The 27,816-nt window shown below is 33.4% G+C and overlaps 1 protein-coding gene across 1 annotated transcript; it reads left to right on the forward strand.

Moving 5' to 3' along the window:
- The first annotated feature begins 315 nt into the window (after nucleotides 1–315).
- Nucleotides 316–27,816, forward strand: LOC130444662 (centrosomal protein CCDC61-like). Its single transcript, XM_056779938.1, has 7 exons — nucleotides 316–460; nucleotides 2,053–2,135; nucleotides 14,594–14,733; nucleotides 19,076–19,237; nucleotides 20,951–21,223; nucleotides 23,113–23,277; nucleotides 27,501–27,816. The coding sequence occupies exons 1-7, from the start codon at nucleotides 316–318 to the stop codon at nucleotides 27,814–27,816; spliced, it is 1,284 nt and encodes a 427-aa protein (XP_056635916.1).

A 27,816-nucleotide genomic window follows, 5' to 3' on the forward strand; every position in this document is an offset into this window, starting at 1 on the left:
AACCAGTATGAATTAGTCTGGTTCTCTAGAAGGTAGCTACCAAAATCAATTAACCAACAAAAGTTAGAAGAAGTTGAAATGGTTTGTGGGTCTTTATGAAAAGAGTGTGAGAATATTTTATAATAGGATTAAAACGTCAACTCAATGTCATATATGAAATAACGTCATAATTATTTGCGATATGAACGTTAAATGACGTATCATTAAGGAGTTATCAATTATACGTCAAAGACTTGTAAACAAAAATTCATGATTTATAAATGTCAAAATTCGGAAGTCTACAATTTTAAACATCATAATATACAAATTTTAACTATGGCTGATCCTAATTTAGTAACAACTTGCAATTTTCATGGACAAGAGTTTCTGTTTAAAATGAACATAATCGGCAATAATTTAGAAATATTGATTACGGATAAAAGTTCTGGAGAAGAATGGCAATGTAGTTATGATGCCACATGTAAGTTTTAGTGGACATATTTTCTTTACGTAAAATTATGAAGCAGCAGATAATAATAATAATTATAATATAATCAAAAATGCAACTCGGTATGTTCAGTTTAACGGATGTATAATTTAGAAAATATATTGAACTATTAGAAAGTAGAAGATTTATATGATACAACAGTGAAAATTTGGATTATCTATATTCAAGCGAGAAATTTGATTCTTAAATCTTGAAAATAAGACTTTTTGTTGAAATTATTATGTTCAGATATAATGTTCTGTTTGAATCAGTTTTAAACATCGCTTATTAATGAACGATAGTCTATTTTTGTTAGCTTAAAAATTACATAGAAAAACTTTGATCGCCAGTTTTGTTCGCGGGTCATATTCCCAATCACTTTAGGAACGATCGCATCTGCTGTTTCAAAATTGTCGGTCCCTAAACTGATTCAATATTTGACCTACTGACAAAGCTATTGCTCCTCTATTCCTAATCAATGAAGATCATATCAGCTTAAACAGAAAATAGTTATAAAAGGTCACCAAGGAGTAACGCTTAAACCATCTTGGCCGAATCCAGACCGTCATGATTAGATGCTATGCGATAAGCTAGTTGAAACTGTAGGGACTAATCTTCTGTAAATGATAAGCTTTTAGTAATTAACATTTTAGTCACCTGTGATGAAGCATCATATCCACCAAAATGTAGTAATTTGTAAACTGCTTATTACCCGAAGAATTAGTTTCTCGAGGTAATATCATAACATAATTTGGTTATCGAAACGCGCGTCAGACAGTGTAATTGTGAGTGTTGGTGTAAACAGTGTATTCAATATGAATATCGCCAACGGTTCCAGAAATTCCAACTGTTCTTTTCTGTTGAAATAATATCAGGACATATAATATTTCGCCCTTAGCTTCAGGAACAAAATTTAGCAAATTTCACAGAATTAGACTTCTTCGATTGTTTCAGACCTGGGGTCTTATTCCATGTTTCCGATTTCTTCACGTTTTCCAACATTTTTATTAGCATGACTTGCTGACTTGTTGGGAAACCTATGAAAGGTGGTCCTATGGAAGTAACTGTCCCTCCTTTTTCCGCCAGATGATCGGTTTGTGGATTGCCGTGTACTCCGATGTAGCCAGGTCTGCTCCCTTTGCATTAAAAGATTCGATGGAGTATAATACTAGCTTGAATTAGTGCTTGTAAGGCTATTCCACTGTCTGATAGTATGAATATCTTTGCATTGAGATAGTTACTACGTAACGAGCTGCACATGTAAGGATAGCGTATGTTTCCACCTGGAAAATGGAAGATTCTGAGTCCATTGACTGGACCTGGACCATATATTTCTGCCCCAACTTGTCCATTTTAGAGACATTTGTCTATTGCGTCGACTTGTTCTATAAATTTATAGTTTTTAGTAAAGCTACTTCGTGATCATATCTATGGACACCTCCCCATTACCTCCCCTATACTCTAAATAATTTAATGTAGATAATATAATATTTGTATGACTAATGTTGTTTATCTTTTATGTAATTTTCTGAATAATCAACTTTTTGATACTTGGTATTTTCTTTACATTTGTTTATTTGTTATAGATATAGAAAATTTGACACACAAAACCGGAAATTTTAAGCAATTTGATATTTTTATAGCTATGATCAAATCAGGACTGTTAAGGGTAAGTCTTGAAATATTATTACTTCAATAACTAGAGCATAATCTCTACTTCATCTGATACCCTTAATAATTATTTTGTGAATGTAGCCAAAAATTTATCAAATTCTTTAACTCCTTCTTATGATCTTCTTTATGTCTGTAGTTTTAGCAGAGCTTCGCTGTACAATTAATGACATCAAAAATAAAGACTCACGTGGAACTGATGGACTTACATTAATAAATATTTTTGAGTCTGCCCGATCGTACATCCAATCACCTTACCACTTCAGTAAACGTTTCAATTCAAAATGGTACTTTTCCCAATTGCCTTAAGACGGCTTTAATTATGTCTCTGCATAAAGGAGGAGATAAAAATAAAGCATAAAGCATATCGCCAATTGCACTCCTTCCCATGTCTAAGATCATAGAAAGATTGGTCAAAAAGAGGCTTTTATCATTTATGTATAAATATAAAATACTTACTACCCATCAATTTGGGTTTTTAAGTAACTAATGCTAAATAACTGATATCTACTCTAGCCTAAGCAGCCATCACTAAACTGCAACAACTTTTTGTGATTTTTCTAAGGTTTTCGTTTGTGTTAATCATAATATTGCGGGAGGAACACCTCTCGCATGGTTCAAGTCATACCTTACCAACAGAAGTCAGCTTGTAAGGGTTGATACAACAATGTCTTCTTGCAAGCAAGGCTAAGAACTAGCCCCTGTTTTCTTCTGTTTATAAACAACATCGCCTATGTAGACATCAGTGGTAAAATATGTCTTTTTGCAGACTTCTTTGATAGATTGAAAATTTTAGGTCATCCTTCTTTATTTCTTTGAATCCGTTTGCCTAATTCATAAGAACACTTATCCAAATTCGACCTTTACCTATCTACTCCACGTTCAGAATTAGTTGAGGGCTCAATACTTCACAATACAACACAATAATACACAATCACTTGCCAATTGAAATCAAATCTATAACATATTTTCCCACATTTCGCAATATGAGGGCATATTTACTGGAAACTGTATTTAATTCCGGGCATGCTGGATAGTGGTTTAATTTTGCTAATAGATTTATATACTAATTATTACCTATAATTTAGTTACTTATTATGGTTTACTTCTGTACATTCAAATTTTTATTTTATTTACTTATTTTTATGTTTGTTTTTTAGTTTTTACAAGCGTTTGTCTACAGCATTTATCTCTCTCTCTCTCTTTCTCTCTCTCTCACTCTGTATCCAATAATTCGACTATGAAAATTTTAAAATGAATTATTGTGACAAAAATACCAACAGCAAATCAATTGGGCGATTATACGAGGTTTGTATCAATAGTAGCGAGCCTATCTTCAAATCTTTGTTGTTATTATCCTTTATCATAGGTTGAATAACAGTATTAATTTGATTGAATATGTTCAAGCGGTGTTTCTACTTTTCGAAGCAATCCTCTATGTCGAAATAACCTTTATTGCATTTATCGCATTAGTTTCAACCGGCCTTTTGACATCAAGCGGCAATTCTTCCTTGTTTACTTAATAAATAATAATCACACGAATAACTTCAAAATCTTACTTAGATGTATAGCAAATTAGTCCATTGAAAAGTTACATTTTTTGGGCTTAGGGTGTATTTGTGAGAAGAAGTGAAATCCAGGTTTGTGGGTTTTCATCCCTCGTCTCACGGCCACTATCATGGTAAAAAGGATACAAATGGTTGTCATGGTTCACCTATATAAATTATAGTTTCATACAAAAAAATACAGTTTTTGTTGCAAATCAAATACCCTCATTTTATAAAAAACGTCATATCAGACCATTTTTATTTAGAGAATTTTGAATTTTCATACTAAACTTTTATTTATTAATTTAGGTTTCACATTGCTGTGAAGAAAATATTATTCTCCAACTTCTATTTCTATAAATAAATATTAATGATTTACAATAATTTTATCGAATAATGTTCGTCTTGATATTTCTCCTTTAATCGTTCAAAGATTGTATGCTTCTCCTTTAATCTATTTTATTAAATTAGCCTTTGAGATTTGGCACTATTCACTATTTTTAAGTGAATTAGAATATTTCTGTATTAATATTATTTTTGCGCTCAACCTTTTTTTGTCACATTATATTTTAGAAAACGGTTGCTTGCTGTAGTATTTACACTTAGCTCCAACATCTACTATCGCTATCGGCTTGTACGCGGATTACTTTCATCCTGCCAACACTTCCTCATAAACGAAGCAATTTTTCACCAAATATTTGAAACTTTTTATACCCAAAATGAACTGCTGCTGAAATACATTATAAACACACATTATACTAATTCTTAAGTCACTTCACTAATTCGAAAACTTCAATCCTCTTCACTCTTCTCGTCGTTCATAGAAAATTTCACTATAGTTTTTATTCAACATTATCCATATCCAGATACTTTTGGAGGCTACTATTTCAAATGTAATAATATAATGCAGCTCCATAATTGAATACCATACAACCAGATGGGTTGGAATGTATATTTGAGAAGCATAAGCTTGTATACAGAGAGTTGATCCCTCTTCCTTGACACATAAACATTTAGCTGCATTTGTAAATGTGTTTTAATTATGTTTATAAGTATATGTTGTTGGAATCTATTGATGAATTCCAGCACACTGCCCCGTGACATCACTACAATAATTATCACAAGACCAAAATAGGCTTGCTCTTGTTCAAGTGTCTCTTTCAGATATAGGATTCTAAAATATCTAATATAATTAAGAAAGCACAAAAATTTTGGAAAAAAATATATTCATTTTTCAATTTCCTTTTAGCTCAATACACTTTTCCCAGCGATGTTCAATAAGTTCGATATCCTTTTTATAATAACAATCGTCATGCTCCACAAAATTGCATTAACTGCCGACATCACCGCTTCATTGTTGGATGGAAATATCTTCACGACACCATGTTTGTTGCATTGTGAGCAAACGCAGCTCCCATCTTGCGCACCAGCACACACACAATTTCCCTTGAGACGAGCCCGTCCCTCTAGGCATCCACCCCCGGATAAATCCACGAGTGGGTGCGAAGAAGAACATTCCAACCACCCCCTGTCATTTCGACAGGTCCTCATCCTCTTTCACGTCGCAGTTTCGCGTGTAGACTCCTTCCTCTCCCCTGAGGTCTATGGGAGATTCTGGGATGTATTATCTTTTTGTTAAGAGATTAGCCTGTTGGCTATACACTCTTGGCTTCTTGGTCTGGATGTCTTCGTATATGTGTATGTGTTTCGCTGCCTCGGGTAAACCTCTTCCTACCTCCTACCGGTAGGAAAGGATCTAATCCGAGTGGTCCTTCCCCTTCTCTATAGCTGTCCCCGATGTATAACTCTGCATTTACTTATGAAACGCAGAGTTACCGTGTCGGGGGGTGTCCTCTTGTGGGTTGTCTCTGAAAACCTAGGATTGTGGATAGGGAAATTTTTTTTTGTTTGTTTTTTTGTGTTTTTTTGTGTTTTTTTTTGTGTATTTTTTTTTCTACTTTTTAGACTAACCTAACCTACTACTACTACTAATCTAACTTAACCTACTTTACCTATCCATCCAATTGTCTTCTGGGCCTCTTGTGTTTCTTGTAGTCTTCCTTAGTGTATCTTATGAATTCCTTCAATTCTTCGTTGGGGTGCGTTGCCAACTCCTCGAATAGCTTTACTGCCCTATGGTCCACAATGTCTAGAACTTTTTCAGGTCCCGTTTCTCCGTATATTTCCCCGTTACTTGTTGTCCAGTGAACATTTAGTGCTTGTCTCAGCGTTATGTTTTGTTGAGCCTGTAGTTTCTTCCTGTTTGTTTTGCACGTGTGTCCCCAGGCAACAGAGGCGTACGTTATAATCGGTATTATTATACTCCTGATAAATCTGAGTTTTGTTTCCGTCTTCAACTTGCTTCTTCTACCGATTAATCCGCATAGTCTTGCTCTCGGTTGTCTCACTTTATCAACAATGTTTTCCACGTGTTCGTTGAAAATGAGACTTTGGTCTAGTGTTAAGCTTAGGTATTTGGCCTTTTTTGTCCACTGGATTTCTTCGTTGTTAATTTTTATTTTCGGTCGGGTTGATGGCTCCTTTTTTTCTTGAAGAGAAATGCTTGGCTTTTCTCGCAATTGACTTGTCTTTTCCATGTTTTGCACCATTCGTCCATCTCTTTTGCAGCGTTTTGAGTATTTTCGTGATGTTTTTCACCTTAACGCATCTCGTTGCTATTGCGGTGTCGTCCGCATATAGCGCTGTCAAGGTGTTCTCCGTTTTCGGGATATCTGCTGTGTATATGTTATACAGCAATGGTGATAGTACCGCTCCTTGCGGTACTCCCGCCTGCTGCTCTTCATTTGCAACCTTCACATGAAACTTCCTGTCTTTGAGGTACGTGCTCAGGAGTTTTATGAGCGGTTTTGTGTATCCTGCCTCTTTCATCTTGTAAAGCAAGCCCTCGTGCCATACTCGGTCTAAGGCTTTGCTTACGTCTAGGAAGATAACCCCTGTGGATTCTTTCTGGTTGAAACCTTGAGTAGTATATTCTACTAGTCTCAAGATTTGTTGTTCGGTGCTGTGATTTTTCCTGAAGCCGAATTGTTCCTCTGATATTGTATTTAGTGTCTTTGTTTGTTCGTTCAGAATCCTCAGTATCACTCTCTCTGCGATTTTATTCATGGCAGGTAGCAAACTTATCGGTCTGTAGCTTTGGGGGAAAGTGGGGTCTTTCCCGGGTTTTCTCAGCATGATAATGTCTGCTTGTTTCCATCTCGATGGGAAGTGTTTTGTCTTCAGCATGCCACTTATTATGTTCGAAAGATATGCCATACCTTTTTTTGGCATGTTTTTCAGAGCTCTGTTTGAGATTCCGTCTACTCCAGGTGCTTTCCTTGCTGATGCGAACCTAAGTAATTCCTTCACTTCCATCGGTGTTGCGAATCCTAGGGTTTCTTGGTCCTCCTCGTCTTCTAAGTATTCGTTTATATTTTCTTCAATCATGTCTGAGAAGTCCATGTCTTCGTTGGGATGTTCGTTCAGTGTAAACTGAAATTCCATTGTGTTTTTCAGCTCTTCTGCTTTCTCTTTGTCTATATACGCCATCCCGTTGCTTCCGTGTATTGGCGGCATTGGTTTTCTTTCTTCTCTTAGGACTTTAGATATGTTCCATAATCCGAGTTTTTGCGGATCTAGTTCGTTTATCCTTCTGTTCCATTCCTCGCTTCTGTATTCCTGTAATTTTTCTTGAATTTCCTGTTTCATTTCCCTGACTCTCCTTCTTTCTTCTGGATTTTGTGTTCTTTGCGCTCTTCTAGCTATTCGGTTTTTCTCCCTAATCAGATTTCTCAGATCTCAACAAAGCGATGTCTATAACCTCGGGCCTTCCTCCGTTTGGTGGGTAGTGTGTCGGTCTTACTGGTCCTATCACTTGATAGGATGGGTGATCTTCTATGATGTTCTCCAAGTTTCTTCCTTGTCTGTTTCTTCTTATGCTGTACCACGCAGGGGACTTGGCATTCAGATCTCCTATGATAATACCTTTTTTACCATCTGGGAGTACTGCTAACACGTCTTCCTCGTGTATTGTAGTGTCAGGCCGTACGTATGCTGATATTATTCTAATATCGCCGTATGATGTTTTACTGACTACTATTGTCGCCTCCATGCTAAGTAGTCAGTCCGGTGAGTTTATTCGGTGTTGGTACAACTCTTTTTTCACTAAGATCGCTGTACCTCCGGAGCGTCCGTTTATATCGTCTCTATAAACGTTGTAGCCTGGCCAGGTGAATCTGTGTGTGTCACCTGGCAATCTCGTTTCTTGTATAGCGAAGATATCGTAATCTTCTTCCTCCAAGATCACTCCCATAGTGTTTTGGTTTATTCGTAGTCCTCCTGTGTTCCACGAGCCGATCTTTATTTGACTAGGTAGGTTGTTTGTCATTTTATTTGGATTGTTGAGCTATTAATGTCGCTATGAGTGCCTGCATGTTCTGCAGCATACTCAATATCTCGCCCGTTCCTTGTTGTTTTTGTGAGGTTGTGGCTGACGGCGTTTTCTTGGCCGTTTGGGCGTAGCTGACTCCTGGGATCGTGGTTTTTGTCGTTTGTTTTTTAGTTTCCCCTTTTTTTGGATTTTTTGGACACTGTAGTTGGCTGGGTGATCTCCTGCGCAGTTTCTGCATTTTGGTTTCTCCGTTTTACTCAGGGTACAGTCCGCGGCCCTGTGATCTCCTGCGCATCTTACACAGTGTGGACGTGCTCTGTCCGTGATGAAAACCTTGGCACCTGTAGCATTGTACAGGTCCGTTGTGTTTCTTCTGTTCTACCACACTTATTTTCGTGTGGCAGAGATATCTCAGGTTTTTGTACGACTGCTCTTCTGCAGGCTCGATAACTACCATGTATATTGGTATCAATTTTCTTGTATTATCTTCATTTTTTTGTGTATAGCTCGAGAGTTGCCATACTTTTTTAAGTTTCAATCCTATTTCCCTCAGCTCGGTTTCTACTTCCAGTGCTGGGGTGTTGACTGCTAGTCCTTTTATCACTAGCTTTCTTTCTTTTTCATCTCTGAGTGCGTACGTGTACCACTCTATTTCTTTGTGCTCGCTCAGGAGCATCTTCATTTTGTTGAAATCATCCACTGATTGCGTGGTGATCTTTCCCGTGAAGCTGCCCATTTTGCATTGGGCGTTGATACTTCTCTGTATCAGTTGTTTCCTGATAACAGTCCACATCAGTGGGGATTTCAATATAATTGGAGGTGGCCTCCTCTCTGGTTTTTTTTGTTTTTCCTCTTCGTCTCTCTTTATTTTTTTTAATTCTTCCTCTATTTCTTTTCCACTTTCACTACTTTCGTTTTTGTTTTCTTCCGTGGTTTTGCTTTTCCTTGTCTTCCTTTTTCTTTTGTTTTTCCCTTGAGTGAAATCCTCCTCTTCCATTGGGCAGTCTTCGCTATTTGATTCTTCCATTAATATGGTCGGGCTCTCGCATTTCCTTTCACATATTTTGTTTTCCGTTTGAGTTAGTCCTTTATTTTGGTTTTTTTCATTTTGCTCTAACAGTTTTATTACTTGGTTCTGTAGTGCATTCATTGATTCCTTCATGTTTTCCATTTTCACCCGATATATTTTTATTACTCTTCTCAATTGCTTATTTTCGTCTCTTATTTCCTTCAGTTCTTCTTTTGTGGCTTCATGTAGTTTCCTATCTTTCGATGTTCCCCTATCGTAGGGTTTTTCCCTACATTTGGGGTTTTCAGGCTCCATGCCTGTACTCTTGTCTTACTTTTTTTTTATTTAAATTTTCTACAATTTCCTTGAAATTACCTGAAAAAAATTTATTAAGCCGTACTGAGAAGTACGGCTGTTTCGATAACGGAGAAATTCCGCACAATCAAATTTGTGTTAACAAACACAATTCTTTCATGCAGAAGTATTTCAATTCATTATAAATAAAAGGCTGTGTCAAAGCACAGCTACCTGCAAAGAAAAAGAAAGTTTAATCAGTGTCTCACCTGAGTACCTGAGTCCGCTTTCACTTCACTTCACTGTCGCACTTGTTCACTCGTCGAAGTCTCAACTCTTAGAAGTTACTGCACTTATTGCGCACCAGCTTTCTCATGTCGCGCAATTTCAGTCGACGAACGTCCATACCGCTTTGTAGATTTTCTTCAGCATATTTGGAGTCGTGACCTCATTTGCTCGACCACTGCGCTGCTGGTCTTCGCAGGTGTTTATGGCCTCGTTTAAATTCTGCTAGTCTATATTTTACTGTTGATAACGAAGGAGAAATCTTACGCAGACTAGAATCTAGTTCAGTTTTTATATTGGTTCGACTAACGCCTTTCAAACATAACGATGACCAATTTTATCCATGTTTACGAATTCACTGAAAACGTTCACTATTGATCGCTACCAAACCAGAACATTTGAGAGAGGTCATTTAAATAAGACGGACGGAAGACTGAAAACTGAACGATCATATGATATCTCGTCCGACAGGAGCGCCATTCATGTCAAATTTTGAATTATAATTTACCGTCCTCGTATTAACTCCTTATGTCAAACTTCCTAGAATGTAAGTCAGAATTCTTGAGGAATAGGCTTTTTCTTCCATATATATATATATATATATATATATATATATATATATATATATATATATATATATATGTACAGTAAAATCCGCTTAAATAGCGCTTAAGAAACTTTAAATGCTTCAGAACAATTCAGAATAGTTCTTACTGAATCAGAACCGATTTTACTTAACTCAAAAACATATCTAAATAGCTTCAGAATAGTTTTCAGGGTCAAAATCAATAACCTTAATAAAGATATTGCATTATTACTAATTAAAGAAGCTTATTATAAATAACATGAGAAGATGATTGAAAATTATAGGGAACCATTAATATTTATCTATAGTTATAAATAGGTACCGGAAACTAGGATAATTTCGCAACTGAGTAAAATCTCAATTTCAATAATTTTTTACATAAATTATATGAATTATATACTCTGATGGTATACTCTATTGACTTTCTTGATTTCTGTGGCGCAATTGAGTGTTTCCATAAGGTTAAAATGTGAGGTAAGGATGTGCTTGACAGGCACAGGAACGTGAACATTTTAGCAGACAGAGATGTCAAATACCAGTGAGCTTTCTTATTCTTTCAGCTCCTCTTCTACTCAAAAAATTTACAGGGAACTGAAAAATAGGTGGATGGAACCTCTGCGAGGATGGTCCCAAGTATCTCGCCTGACTTAGAGATGGCAGTAGTTACTTGAAAAATACCATTGTATTCGAAAGTACACAATCTATATAGCATTTGTTTCAATTTGTAAACATTTGGTTATCGTTATGTGATATAATACTTTTATTTGAAAGGCATTAGCCCAACCAATATAAAAACTAGATAATACTGTGAGTGAGACTGCTCCTTCGTTATCAACAGTAACATAACAGGGTTAAACGAGGCCGTACGACGTGCGAAAATCAGCATAGTGATCGACCAAATGAGGTGACGACTCCAAAAATGTTGAAGAAAATCCACGAAGCGCTACTGGAGGATCATCAACTGAAAGTGCGCAAGCTAACAGACATACTAGGCGTTTCAAAAAGTACAGTACATCGCATATTAACCGAAAATTTGGACATGAGAAAGCTGGTGCGCAAGATGGGGGCCGCGTTTGCTCACATTGGAACAAAAACAGCGTCGTGAAGATGTTTCCATTGAGTGTTTGGCAGTATTCCACAGAAATGAAGCCAATTCATAACTATGGATGAATCGTAGGCTCATCACTTCACACCCGAAACAACAGAACAATCAAAAGAATTTATTGAAAAGGAAGAACAAGCTCCAAAGAAGGCAAAACCCGTTACAACTGCAGGCAAGGTCATGGCGTTGGTCATGGTGGGATGCGCGTTGGATAATTTCGGCGAGTATTATGCGAACTTAATGCAACATTTGAGCGACAAAATCAAGCAAAAATATGCCGCATTTGGCTGAGAGGGAGGTATTGTTTCATCAAGACAATGCACCAGCTCACACTCCCGTTATTGCAATAGCCGAAATATATAATTAAAATTTGATTTGTTATCTCATGCACCCTATTCGCCAAATTCAACCTACTCAGATTATTTTGTGTTCCCAGACTTGAAAAAATGGCTCGGTGGTCAAAGATTTTCCAATATTGAAAACGTGATTTCGGCAATTAATGGCTATTTTAAGGAGCTTGACAATTCTTGTTATAAAATGGGTATCGAATTTATTGAACATCGATGGGAAAAGTATATGGACTTAAAAGGGGATTATGTTGGAAAATAAATATTTTTTTTCCAAAATTTTTGTTGGAGCAGGTACTTATGGGACCATCCTCGTAAATGAATATGAACTGATATTTTTTTAACAATTTATCAGAAAGAAATGTAATAACCAACAATGTTTTGTTCTAAAATTCCATAGATTTTCGCATAAATTTATGTGTGTGAATCGGCACCAAATAGACAATTTTCTTTGCAAATAAAAATTTTCTTTTAATAAATCGTGGATTGTGCAAAATGTCACAAATCCGAGCACATGTTTGACAAATTTCCGACCTTACAAAGAATCAAGACATTTTCCATATAGCTAGTCATTCATCTTTTCAACCCTTCCAAATAATTTTGCCGTCTTTCTACTGTCATTAGGCATTTACGTATGCAGTAAGGTTCTTATCTGAAGGAAATCTCTCTTGCAAGGAAAATTTTGAGGTTAGGGCTCAGATCTAGTGAATATGGTAGATAGTAAACTAATTCTAAGTGCAATGGGGTCGTTTTTTTACAATTTCTTCCTTCATCTTATTAAAAAATTATATGTTTTACCTTTATTAAGATCGTGGATGAACAGAATCCAATGACAAGTATCTCAGAAAACGGTCGTCATCACTTTTCCGGTCTTTTCCGGAGCAGGTTTACTGTTTGCAATCCACTGTTTTTTCGTCTCAAGAATGTAGCGGTGGATCCGTACACTGAGTCAAACCTTGACATTTAACAAAATATAAAATTTCATGATTTTTGGTACTTTAGGACATATTAGCATTTTAAATATTTTGAATATGAATTTTTTTCTTAATTTCATTCACTGCTGATCGGCTGACAAGTCTGTCTGGGTATTTTACATTGAAAAAATCGCATACCTTCCGTTAGCGTTTTATCTCCACAACGTATAAAAATTTTAATATTTATCTATTTCAGGATTTTTGTAAAAAGTAAATTATGTACAAAATAATGAATTTCTTTTCTAAAAACTTGATATTAAAGAATCTAAAATTGCGTCTTCTGAGAAATTCAATCTGGAATGTAACTTTTAATGGACTAAATTACGTATCTAACATTTGATTAGTGGATACCTACCATTTTTTACAATTACGTACAACCTTTCATCGTTTTTCCAAATTATTCATACTTAGTTTGAACTTTTCGAGATATTTCCGTGTATTTAATTTAGGTACCAAATAGTACAGTTTTTTAAAAGAGGAAAAACTTGTTATTATAAATAAATTCAACAATTAATGAACTTTCATCGTTTTCCTTTGTGCAATTTAGATGACATTCTATTAAAATAGTCGATTTTGAGCTAAAACTTTAAATTGAATTGGGTGGTTTGGATTTTCTAGATTCTGGGAGGTTTTGTGATACTGAATAATTTTAGCAGGTCTTAACAGAATTACAGGCTCGAAATTTTGAGACTTGAAACTCAAAAAAAATTTGAAAAGCGATTAACTCGAAAACTATGAGGAATTCGAAAAAAACTACCTGAGGAAAAATGTAGAGTACAAAATTATCTACAAAAAAGTATTACAGGTATTTCTTCCTAACCTCAAAATTTTCACCTTAAAATTGGTTTATACACTCAAAAATATTTTGAATCGCGAATAACTCGAAAACTATGTAGAATTCGATAAAATTGTCGGAGCCAAAGCTATAGAGCACAAAATTCTCCATAAATTGGTTCGTAGGCAGTAATGCAGCACGGACTTGGCATCTGTTTACTTCTTATCACGTCGTCTACGCACGCGCGTGGTTGTCGGTGATCTTCTCTGTAGGTGGCAAATTAACTCATGGGAAAGAGGCGAGAAGAAAAGTTTCCTTCTCTTAAACCAAATGTCTGAATACAATGTCACGACTCGCAATCGATTCTGAGTAACGTGCTTTCACAAATACAACTTAAAATTTTTAAAAAAACTCAGTCTAGGATATTTAAAGATATATTTACGGAAAAACGGGATATTTTGAACTTTATATGCATTTTCAAAATTGTAAGAATACGTATACATCCTGAGAATGTTTTTGTATAAACTTGAAGCTGAGATTCTAAGCTTCAAAATGAGTATCGACATTTCTTAAAAGTTAGTTCATTTGAAACCAAGAAGTAGTTCATGTGAGTTATATACATAAAAAAATTTATAATAATACGTACGACAAATTTCTCGTTGGATTTGCTTGTTAGTATGGTGAATTATGAAATATAGCCATTGAAACTTTAAGTGCTTATATGGTCAATATACCTCTTCATATCACAAGATTTTCGAAAATTTCACAATTTTCCAAGTTTTTAGAGCGCCTGGAAAGTAAATTTGCTTGAATTCGCAATGGCGGGAATTTGCCAACGAAGATTTACTCAGAAATAGTGGCTCCAACGAAAAAATGACTAAACACCTTTTTATAGAAAATTTTGTGCTCTACATTTATTGTTTGGGCAGTTTTTTTCGAATTCTTCTTAGATTTAGAGTTATTTGCGTTTCAAAATTTTTTTAGTTACAAGTTGCTAAGCTTATTCAGTAACCGAAAACCTCTGAGACAATTCAATTTCGGGTTCAATCCTATTTTACCTATACTATTTTGTTTCATATTTTCGAATAAATAGCATATGCATATTAACGATACTGTTACTGATAATCACTTTTTCAATTAATTTTAGACTAGCGAAAGTGTTACATTAGATTTATTAACTTTTGAAGATTTAGAATTACTAAGATCAAGAAAAATAACCAAAGCTGTAGGACCAAGTAACAATAATAGAAGATATCTTATAGTAACTTACGTAGTAGAATTTGATAAGTAAGTAAAGTATATATGAGGTCTGAACAAAAAATTCGGTGAATTAATTTTTATAGCACTATCCAAAATTACATATAATCTACAAAAAGTTGAAGGAACTATTCGAGAGCTTAGTGAAGAACTTACAATCTTGTACAGATCCCTGCAAACCTTTTTAACTAATGTTTGGAGTTAGGTCATAATTTCACTTTTAAAAATTGTTAATGGAGCTTGAAGCATATGATAATGACTTTGAAACAAAAATTTAGAGCTTCCAGTGAAACAACTCTGACTTACAACGTCCTAAAAATGCCCGTCATTGAAATCATTCTTCTTCATTTGTGAAAGCATAGTGCGATTCAACGGGAACAGGTATAAACAACAAATTCCACAAAGTGGTACTAGAAAGTTTGTAGAATGCAAAGAAACTGGCCGAAAAATGTACCGACGACTTTGTTGTTCATTATAACAATATACTGTGCCACATGTCGCTTTTCGCAAGTTTTGATCGCTATCCGCTATATCCAGAACCTTGCGATATCTAGATTGAAGGAAAACGTTTGGACATCATTCCTTAAATCAAGAATCCTATGACAGATTATGTGCGCCTTTTAGAAATGCTTCCAGTCATGGATTTAACGTTGGGATGACTGCATGGTTAACCAAGCAGTATTTTGAAGGTTCATCCAAATTTTATGTCATCTTTGAATTCGCCGTATTTTTTCATCACACCTCATAAAATCCATTGAATGCTATTTTGTTTTATTCATATAAATATGCGACATCTTGATGATCGAAAATATAAGAATCAAAATGTGGATACCAAAAATATCAATAATAAACTTAAAAACTGAACAGATAATCGCAATTTCGAATAATACTACAATTTGACAATAATTAAATTCGTAGATAAAAAATTGGAAATCTACAGAAATATTGTGATTCCTAAAATAAATGGTATACGAGGGTTATCTGAAAAGTTTTCGACCTAACAAAGAACAAAACGTGATCATTTTTATATTTCAATATAGTCTTTTAAATCTATAATAATAACTTAATAATGGTGGATATGAGTTCCACCTATAGTTAAAAATCAACGCAAAAAATCCGACTCAATTTGCTTAAGCCACGTCAATAAAAACTAGAGCGCGCTTTTGGTCAAAAGTAGGCAAATGTGGTACCCAAAGCTCAGATAGCTTTCACAGACATAATTTTGCAGTCAGAATATGGTAAATGCGTTCTTTTGATATGCCAATAGCCTCTTCTAGCTATCTAACCTTAGTCCAACGGAAGTACCAGTACCATTTGTAGAACTTTTTTCTTGATATCGCTGGTGGTCGTAGTTTTTGGCAGCCCTGAATGCTGGTCATCTGTCTAGCTGACTAGGCAATGTTTCAATTCAGTTGCCCAAAATTTTACACGGTGTCTAACTCCTGTTTCATTTGCCTAAACGTATTGCTTTTTGAAAACAAATATCTACTGACAGCATGATATTCAATTTTCAGAAAAATCTTCACAATGAATCACTTATACGATTGTCAAACTGGAGCAACCAAAATGATTGAAATTTTGTTGAGTATCCCTCAACGCATTCGAAAATATATTATGCTGATAACGGCTCACTTCTTTAGGTTAAGTTCAGGTTTTCACTCAACCCTCGTATTCATTCGAGCTTCCATATTCCTGTAGAGGCCGTCCCTGATGGCTCCGCAAAATCCATGTGTGGAATTTCGATTGACAAATTATACCATCTGAAAGGTCAGAAATTAGTCATAAAATGATAATTGATCTTATTAATTGGTCGAAAAGCATTCGCTGATAATTGGTTAACTTATATAAATATTTGGTCAGTTAATTTAATATCAAAAAAAATTAAAAAGTTGTCATTTTCGCAACAGGCATCATTTGGACCGGTTAATTGAAATTACTTTATTTACTCAACAAATTACCATGAAAATTATTTTGTTAAATACATATAATATGATTTGAGTTTTTCAACTTTATATTTATAATCCAATATATATAAGTTTCTTTTGTATAAAATAGTATTCTCCCCACTCCATCTGGTTTATAGTCCAAATAAGAATTTTTAAACTTTCTTGATATTAAATTGAGTAATTGTTGGTTTATATTCCATTGTAATTTTTTAAAGATTACATTTCATTCAATCACAGTGAAGAATAAATAGTTAACTATAATAATTCAATTTTGATGGCGTGATAAAATATGTTTTTAGAGTTAGAAAGCGTAGCCTAGATAGTAAAGAAACGTTATGTTGCGATATTTTTTTAGGTTATTATTTGTATTGTCATTCCCTCACCGTCTTTTTCTCATTTTGAATAAAAGTGAAAAAATAACCCTCAGACTATATCGACTCGGTTACCGTACATTTTTGCTTATTGGAACTTTCTACATAATTACCATTTTGCTTTCTTTCATTATTTGTAAGTTAATATAACCTAGTCAAATTTTTAAACATATTTAAAAAATAAATAATACTATTCCATCATTCCCTCACATTTAAATCGTCAAAACTCATTTATTCTGGAGGCCATCATATTTTTCATTGATTTATCAATAAATTTCGATATTTCATGAGAATTTCCCTTTTATTAGGAGGACAATTTTCTGATTTACTCTCATTTGTTTTCACTCTCCATATTTTTTGCCAATTTTGTATATTGTCCAGTGCAGTCTGTAATTTAGAAGATGCTTTTGTTGGATCTACATGTGATAATGTGGTATTATCGACATACGTTTCTACGGTCGTTAAGCTTGTAGTAGGCATATCAACTATATATAACAAATAAAGTGTTAGTCCTAACAAACTTCCTAGAGGGACGCCCGCTTGAATTGGTTGTATTTCTGTGCGCGCACTTTGGTGTTCAATCAAAAAATGTCTGTTTTTCAAGTACTTCAAATATGTCATATGGCAGATTTTTTGAATTTAGATATTAGCTCCAAATTCCAGAGTTTCTTAAAGGCTTGAGATATGTCTAAAAATTCTACCGAACAGTATATTTTTCTCTCGAGACCTCTGTTGATTCAATTTACTACCCTCCGTGTTTGTTTGTGAATCCAGAATCGGGACTAAGAATATCTAAATAAGTAATGTTATCTATACTTGAAATAAGGATAGATAAATTGCGGGTCGGATATGATTCCTGCAATCTGAGTTCATTGATCATACAAAGATCGTGCTATTTTTCTAAGAAAATAGACTATAGATTTTTTATACATATATGAATTACTATAATCCTGTCTTTTGTCTGTGGTTGCTTGAAAACCTGTCCATAAGCCTCCAATAAAAGCTTTTCAACTGTTTTGGCTGGTTGCATCAAACCAAACATTTACTGAGTTGTAATTTCTGAAACTTTTCTCTATATTCACACTGAACACACTATTTACACTGCCACAACACCAACACTCACTGTAGGACGCGCGTTTCGATAACCAAGTTATTATCTTTAAGAGACTGAACGTAAACTAAAAACTAACGAGTTGACTTACCTGTTTTATACTAAATTTTCCCACCAATAAACTTTCGCCAAAATCAATTCCACTGGAAAAAGCTCAATTTGAATTTGCTAGGTGTAAAAGTAGTTTAAATAGGGATAAAGGTCTAATTCTTTACAGCCCACTCTATAGTTTAGTAGTCAAGAAATGAATGTGAAGATTCCCGCCAAGGTGGTTTTCCCGCTGGAATTAATTTTCGCGGGAGAAGGTTTATTGGTGGGAAAATCTTGTACAAAACAAGTAAGTCAAGTCATTAAGTTGGTTATCGAAACGCGCGTCAGACAGTAAACGTGAGCGTTGGTGTAGTGGTGGTGTAAACAGTGTATTCAGTATAAAACAAACGTTTTCAACAGTATGTTGGGCTTTACACTACAAAATAGCAAAATATTGCAATTTTAAGGTAGTGGTTTTTTTCGGTAAATGATTTTAATTAGCTACTATCTTTCTATCAATGCAACAGACTTGCCATTCAGGTTTAAATAAATTAACAATAATTAACATGGGGTGAACAATTATTATTAGTCTTAATTACCCAAAAATTTTAGATTATATTAAGGTATGTTCATTGGAATAATTCCTTTCATGTTTCTTTAAATAGTCATACCAAATATTAATTGTCCTTTACAAGGACAGAATAGATAATAGTGTCGCCAACGATCACTGCACTTTAATAAAAAAAACTGACTGAATAGATGGGTCGCATATTTGAATTAGTATATTATATAATACCGTTAACAGCTCATTAAATGCATATTAAAATAATAAAAGTATAATACTTGTTGTAGTTGTAGTTAGGTAATTTAATTTTAGATAATTAACTATATACATTTACTATACCTTATTTTAGAATTCGTTACCCTTTACCTCTCGAATATTGTGGTCCACCAGATCCTGTAATATTACAAGCTACCATAAGAAGACTAGAGCTAGAATTAGCCAGAGCTAGAGAAGAATTGGCGATTAAATCTAATAATAACGATTCGAAGAAAATATTTTTTCTACAGAAACGGTAGGCTACCAACAGTTTTTTGAACTTACACTCAGATTCTTACAATATCTTTAATCTATTACTATTGAACATAATTGAAGTAGATATGGGGAGGTCTAATGTAATTCATATTTGCATCAGAAATATATTCGTGAACTTGTTAATTCTATTTTATTCCATTTATTGTTAGGAGTGTTGATTCTTTTGCCTAGCCCCTGATCAACTGATTGGTGGAGACATTTATCCTCCTGTTCTTGCATTTCTAAAGCTTCTCAACTAATTCCAAGCTTTGTGCTGGGTACGTTATCCCGATATAAGAGAACTCCTTTACGTAACTTCCCTCGGTGTTTTCTATCACCGATCACCGATAAATTCATGACTTATCCTATGTTATTAACCTTGTAATAACATATTGTTACGAACTCGTCAACGATATGGACTATGAAGCCGGTACTGTTCGATTATAATGGAAGTCTGAAATTTTGCTATTACGCCGGTTCGTAGAATTCATGTGATGTTTGTTTTTAAACATGTTCTTATCATACCGGCGATTTGTTTATATTGTTTTTTTTTACCAATTTCTAGGAATGCATTTTTGTTTAGTTGTTTCTTTGCTTACTTCCTGGAATTCTAGAAATTCCTTCCTGATTAAAATTCCTTGTTTAGCAGCGAGAGTTACTTCATAATTAAAAGTCATAGTGAACGGAAAGAAATAGTCAAAATTAATCGGGAAAATTGAATAAATTGAAAAGCAAGAGTCAGCGTGTATAAATTCATCCCACTATTAGAAATAGTTTAAATGAATAATAAAAACATTACAATATACTTTGTCTTGTCTATATCATATTACAAGACGACTGCAAATGTCTTTTCGAGTTAGCTTCTGGGCATCTTTTGACAATCTTGTTACCATTGCACTGATAATTTTTTCGGCAATAAGTATATTATTTACAACGTTCTTCTTCAACTATTTATCTATAGTAGTCACATATGTCTTTGAGTCATTATCTGTGACTGAGATAATGTATGCTACGTAGGAGCGCAACTAGACTAAGCAGCCAGTGGTTGCCAGTACGGTTGTCGGACTGGGTAGACAGTCGGAAGTCCAAAGGTTGATGTGCGACTACTGCCTTCGTCTAATAAGCTCCAAATAACACAATGTCCAGTGACCGAGTAAGCGACTATTTTTCCGAATGGTTACGCAACTTGGTTGCCTCGCCTAATAATATCCTCATTAGACAAGCCAAAGCTGACATCACTATAATTTTGCATGACTGATTAACAATATTTGACTCACAATCAGTGCATTTATTTCAGTTTTAATTTTAATTACCTAAAGTAGTAGACGATTATCTTCGAAAGAAACAGGTGGGGTTGCAGTTATGCTCCACAGCTTATAATTATTTACCACCTAACCGCCATTTAAATTTCATTACTTAATACTTTAATCAAGACGTGAAGATTTTTTAAGTGATATGATGCAGATAACTATCGATATTATCATTATTATCAATTCTATGTCGTTTATTTTTTGAAGAAGATAAAAAAATAAAAGCTCAAATTATAACAATATCTAGTTCTATTGATAACTATTATTATTAAGACTACACAATTTAAATTGTCCATGTAGATATTATAATCATTACTGGGAAACTGAGAAAATCCAATGATTTCAATTCTTTTCCAGACTTCGGTTGAATTTAATCAATAAAATAACATCCAAATACTTTTTAGGATTGATGAGCTTACAGAAGAAAATGTGGAATTGCAAGAGGAAGTCAGACGTTTGACGAAACAATTTGGAAAGAAGCCTAGAAATCAAGTTTTATCCTTACAAAAAGCAGTTAGTACTTTAGAAAAATGTGTGGTTAATGAGAGGAATTCACACCATGAGTTAGTAGAGAAATTAAGAAATGATAAAATACAATTGGCGAAAGAGTTGGCAAAAGTTAAATGCTCGGAAAAAAATTTGAAGGCAAAATTAAATAAAGTCGGTGAGTCATCCAGGTAAGTAAGTATATCTTGGCTATAGAAGATTTTTCCGAAAATAGTACAGTTCTTCTTTATACATATTGCAGAAATTTTTAAGCGGAAGCAATTGACCTGTAAAAATATGCCTTTCGTGAGAAAGTTTATATTTATTATTTTTTCCATTATATCCTCAATAAATGAAATTTCACAGCTAAAACCACAAAGAATTATAATATAGGTAAAGAAAGCTGTTTATATTTATTATATTACCCTGCACATAAAATCGAATCAGCAACAAAAATACAGGATAGGATAAAACAATTGAGAAATGAGTTGAAAAGTGGCATATTAAAATTAATGAAACAAAATAAAAGCTCATAATAATTACAAAGTGTCGCGGACAATCACCTCAAGCCACATCCAACCATAATCATATTCCTATCGTTGAATTGAAAGAAAGCGCAAAAAAGGTAGAACAAAATCTTCTTACTGAAAAGAAGAGAAAAGTGAAACAACCAAATACACAAAAAGAAAAAGAAAAGGAGACATCTACAAAGAAGACTACTCAAAAGAAAAGCAAATACTCATACAGCAAAGATGAATAAGACTTTTGATGTTTCTATTGCTCTCATTTCATTTTATGACTTGACAGAATGCCCCGCATGTTCTTTATGGGCACACTGTAATTGTGCCGGTGTCGAAGACGATGATGAAGATGTTAGATTTTTTTGCGAAAGGTGTGACGATAAAAAATCAAGTGTTCATTAATAATAAGTTTGATCAATAAATGGTTAATTATATAATAACAAAGAAAGAGGAATGAATATATTCGTATTTGTGTTACATTGATTTTTCCTTAAGTGGTCAGTATTACCTCCGCTTCTTCTATGAAGTTTAAAAAAAAAGAAAGAACAATGAAATTACGACTGAACCGTAATAAAATGGTTTAACCACACTAAGTATCAGATTGAATCTGTCGTCTTTACGTCTTTTACACTTTTAAACAAAATATGTCTTTTCTTGAAACCATCCGTCTTTCGGATTTACAGAATACCAAATAACAGTGTTCATGTTTTCTAAGCAACTGACACTCGCTGGCTTTTCGTCTAATTATTAAATAACCCTTCTTGATATGGATTCGTTACGATGTCGCCGTCTGCCACAAACATTACACTGGGTACTTAGTTAAAAGAAAAGAAATGAGAGAAAGCGAAAAACGATAGCTAGGTGAAAAAGAAAAGAAACTAGAAGTTTCAAAAAATATAATTCTCTACAGTACAATACTTCCACCTAAAAGGCAATCAATATAACAGCTAAATTTGATTCTACCTTCAGTAGTAGGAACTTCGAACAGAGAATTAGAGAGGTTGAGTTCAAGAAGGATACAGCGTTTGCTCAGTCTCGAGCAAAAACAGTACCGTGAATATGTTTGCATTCAATGCTTAGTTTTTCTCTAAAGAAGCAGAATCAATTCACACAAAGGAAAAATCTGAACAATAGTGAAAAAATATGAAAGCAGAGATTATTTCATCTTCAAGCAAGGTGATAGTTACGAAATTTTAGTATACATTTATCGATTATGTTGAGAAAGGAAAAACTATTGACGACGAGTATATGCAAATTTGATAATTGGCAACGAGCATAAACTGCCTTATTTGGAAAAAAAGTTCTATTGCATTTACTAGGTCACAAGAGCAAGTCAAAAATTATTTATTATTGCTAGAAGAAGTGTATAAATCTAGAAGTTTATGTTGAAAAATAAGAATGTAATTATCCAAAACTTTTGTTTCCTTTGTTGGGACGAGTACCTTTGAAACCCTATCGAAAATGGCTACTATAAAATAGCTGTATTTTCAAGTCATATTAAGTTACTATTGCATTTACTGTTGCGAAAATTCTATTTTACACTTATTTTATATTTACAGGTTGGGATTAGGTGACCATTTGACAATCCCTGCAATAAATAAAGCATCCCATTCAAGCCTAAAAACAATGTATAAAAGATGTCAATCGCCAGGTGCCGAATACGATAGAGCACGCTCAAGGCAAACAGAGTCTCTCAAGCCTAATAATCATTGGGCTCAACCAAGGTAATACATAACTCATTAAGTCGTGTGACTGACACACAGATGGCGTTGCCATTATCAAATCCACATGACGCTTATGAAGTACCAACTTTCACCATTTGTAGCACTAACCATTGGTCGCATTCAGCGTACGTAGCGCTTAGCGCTACCTACTGGTAGCGGTAGTGATCGGGAACGTGTTGAATTTCGCTGGGAAGCCGTATTTGATTTCTGTAAATTATTAGTTTTTGACAAGTATATTTTTTCTATAGAGGCTATATTGTATGTTTTTTGTTTATTCAAACGAAATTATTTCTATTAAACTTAACGAGTGTTACTTTATGTGGTGGTACTTTGTCTAGTTTGTTTTTTAAATAATTACAATGTATATGCAGCACTTTAATATGTATATGTTACCGGAAATGTATGTAATTCCTTCCTAGGAAATATATGTAATTCCTAAAATTGCACGGCAATGTGTAAAATAAATTATATTAAACACATTTTCTAAGAAATCTACACATTGTCTAAATAGCAATAGGAAATATTGACATAGGATGTGGTGATGCCTGAAATATTATACGAGTAGGTGTAGTTTGGCTAAAGCCAATGATGAGCTCTATCAAATTGGTACCAAGAACAGAATCTTAAAACAATTATATTCTCGTTCTCAGGATAATGTGTGACCAAGAGTTCTTCTTGATGCAGAGGATGTACCGTGTACGGAGATGACGGAGGTGCCATTCTGGCTTACCCTGCAAAAATAACTAGCCATATGGACTGACTCGTTTACATTTAACATAATATAATAATATAAAGACTTACTTTAATATTGTGACATTTATAATTATCTAATTAACAGATTGATTACTTACCAAACGAAAGTATGACTTTATAAGAATAATACATCGATTTTGTGATAAATACATTTTAAAAGTTCCTAGATACTTGACTTTCGAAGCTTTAGTTAGTAAGATAATATGAAAAGTATTAGATTTTACGTTATGACTTACCACCTGAACGTTGTTGTCTCAACGAGTGCTTTAATAAAAATTATTATTATCATTTTAACAACGTGTTTTATTACAGGAAGCATTTTTATACATTTCCTAATACGATATTGGAATTATATACAATTCCTAGGAATTGTCCACATTTCCTAGGGCATTTACGTATTAAATAGTTTTTGAAACAATATTTTATACATTTCCTAAATAGTTTCAGAATTATATAAACTTTCTAGGATTTGTAAACAATTCCTAGATTTCTTACATTTCCGGTAACATATATAAAAATGGACATTAAATTGTGGAAAATAAATCATGGAGTTTTAATTCATTTTTCCTATCCTCATGACCATTCAATTCAATCATTTTTCTTCTAAGAATGCTACAACATAACGTTTGATCACAGAACACAGTGGATTTAATAAATTTCTAGTCTGATTCTGCCTCGGTTTTTTGGTTCACTCTTATCATATTTCAGCTCTGTTATCGTTACCTAGCACAAATTAAAAGCGCCCCGAAACATGGCGTCCGCTCCAGAATGTGTTAAGTAGCGTATGCGCCAACGCTAGGGTTTTACAACAGTTGCACAACGGTTTCATCCGCTGAATGCGACCATTGTTTTACGGAAATAATTCAGTTCAACATTTACAGATGACTCAAAAGTTTGACGTTAGATTTACTTATTTTTTGGTTAACGACTAGTGATTAAAATTGTGGTTAATATTCGTGAATTTCTTTTTATTTCACTTTTGTATTGACCTAACATATCAAAGTGAGAATAGGTGAGCTGATGATAGATATCAGTTCAATTTGAAATAAATAAGATCATTTACAAAACAAAAGCTATGTGTATCATAATACTGTATAACCACATTTTATTATAGTTATTATCATATATGTAATACTCCTGTATTGTTAGTCGGTTCATAGGTAGAGTCTGTTTCACTTATTATACGTTGAGTCTAGTGCGCATGATCGCAAGTTGGTCATGCGTATTGTTTAGTGTTTCAATTCATAGGCGTAGAAGCTGAGACCAGTTTTGAGAATTATAGTTCTTCCAATATCAATTGCAGAAGACAATCAATATTTCATAAATACGCATTTCTATTGGCCGAAGCTGACGAAAGGCGTATGTACACAGTTTCTTTAAAATATTTCGTTGGACAGTCTGCGATAAGCAGTGGCGTGGCTTGGTGAAATTTATCAGCTAGTTAAGATTTTATACGTACGTGAATTTATAGTTTATACATATAAGGAGAACAGGGTTACGACATTAGAAGTACTACAGCAGAAGGTAGCAGAATATCCAGAATAGAATTATACCAGTTTAGAAACATTGCATCAATTTTTGTCATCATGAGGTTTTAAACACAAAAAACTGAATAAACGGTTGGCAATAACCGAATCGTCAGGAATCATTCGATGGCGATTATTTGCATCAGATAAAAGACTACCGAAGTTCTAATAGACGAATGGGGTACAAAAATGGCTCAGTTCACGTCTGGTACCCTATTTAAACCAAACTCCCTTACAGGCGGGTACATTTTACTCGTCTATTTACATTTTATAATTTAATATTCAATTAAATACAATTATAATGATTCGTTTGCGTTTTAACGAATACTTTTTCGCATTAGATATACATATTTTTAAAAGAACTTATAAAAATAATAAATTTATAAAATGAGTTATCTACGCCTATGGTAGATCAAACAAAATTGTCGGCAAGGGTTTTTATAATCTGCAATTGATATTGGAAGAACTATATCAGTTTATGTTTAAACTATTTTATTATATATTGTTATGGTATGATAATGTGTAATGTTTATTTTTATAAATTTTTTTTAATAAAATCAGATTTTAATTTGGGCGCCATTAATAATTATTTGAATTTCTTTATTTTTTTATGTTATTATTATTTTTTTTATTCTCAGGGTATTATATTGTGAGGTCAAATTAAAAAATTTTATTGCGATAAATTGTTATGGTTATAAGGTCAGATGATAATAGTTTTAAGACCGGGTCTGTTCTTTATAATGAATAAAATATTCAAAATATACAATTTCTTAACTAGCTATTACAATTATTTTATTTTACAAACATTCATTCATTCATTCATACTCATACACTCATACACTCATAAAACTAAATTATATGGAAATGTGAACTCAAATATTATATACTAAAAGAAATACTTAAACTTAATAGAATAGTACCTTAAGTGTTTGTTATGTTGTATTCTTAATTTCTTTTTTTTTAAATTGGAAATTGTTACGGCCTTGCAGAATAAACAGATACTCCGCTGTAGTTCCACTCCTGTTCTTTTCCTTTTCACAACTTCTTTATCTTGGAAATTGTCCCTTTGTGAGTATTCTCACTTATTTCACTTTATTTAATTGTTTTCACTAATTTCTTATTACTACACTTTTACAATTATTAATTATCAATCCTTTGAATATTTTATGCCTTTTTTATCAAGATTTTAATTTTTTAAATTTCAATTAAAATTATTTTACTCTTTTTTTTTCTTACCAAAAATTTTTCTCGTTGTTGATTCTTTTCTTCCTTGTTGTTTTTTTAACCAATGATATTTATTTTAAAAGTTAGTTACTAAATTGTCATTTCTACATTTTTTAATTATTGTGACTTTATTCAAATAATATTATTCTATAATTTCTTTGTTGTATTTATTTCATTCCTATGTTATTAATTTTATCATTGCAGTTGTCAAAATTTTTATATTTTATCATTTATAACCTTAAAATTTATGTTGGTATGTCACATAAATTTTTTGAAGTTGGTGCTCCTGTCTATCTGTCAATTTATGGATTAAATTCTATGATTATACAGGATTTGTCAAAATTAAATAATAATTTAGAATATAGTGTTGGCCAAAACTTAATATAAAGAATGTTATTTATTTTATTGTGATAAACTGCTCTAAGTAACCGAATAACAGAACTGAACTTATTGCTTTATTTATATCTTATTATTATTTAATAATTTATTTTGGATATATTCATACCATAACAATATATATATATATATATATATATATATATATATATATATATATATATATGTTCATACCATATAAATTGATAAAAAATGTGAAATTTGAAGTGTGTTTTCCTCTATTTATTAAAAGGGTCCCCGCTTACACTTACGGTCACTAGTAATATAGAAATATTAAATCTGTGATAATAATATATTAAAACTAAATTTTTTGATGTTTTATAGGAAGACGAAAAGCTCTGTAAAATGTGTCCGCAGTAGAGGTAGTTCAAGTTCCAGTACAAAATATGCAGACCCCGAATGTATAGAATCAAACGAAAATGTTACTTCGTTCAATAGAAATCACAGTCTATCACCCCATCGAACTAAATCACTTTTCAAGTCTAGAGGAAGCAGTCCAGAATCTAGAACAAGCTCCCGCGGTAGCTCTAGAAGCTGTAGAGCTGATAAGCAGCATTTGAATTATAAGAAATTGGAAGAAAAAATAGCAAATTTACATAAATTGCTAAAAAGCAATGGTATCTGTGATAAAGAAATTTAA

This window comes from Diorhabda sublineata, chromosome 5 (assembly GCF_026230105.1).
Source record: "Diorhabda sublineata isolate icDioSubl1.1 chromosome 5, icDioSubl1.1, whole genome shotgun sequence".
NCBI lineage: Eukaryota > Metazoa > Arthropoda > Insecta > Coleoptera > Chrysomelidae > Diorhabda > Diorhabda sublineata.

Excerpts from the sequence above, each read along its gene's own strand:
- LOC130444662 (XM_056779938.1), top strand. The coding sequence starts at position 316 with ATGGCTGATCCTAATTTAGTAACAACTTGCAATTTTCATGGACAAGAG. Across the intron at positions 14,734-19,075 it reads TACGTAGTAGAATTTGATAA|AATTCGTTACCCTTTACCTC; the intron begins GTAAGTAAAGTA and ends ACCTTATTTTAG. Across the intron at positions 19,238-20,950 it reads ATATTTTTTCTACAGAAACG|GATTGATGAGCTTACAGAAG; the intron begins GTAGGCTACCAA and ends AATACTTTTTAG.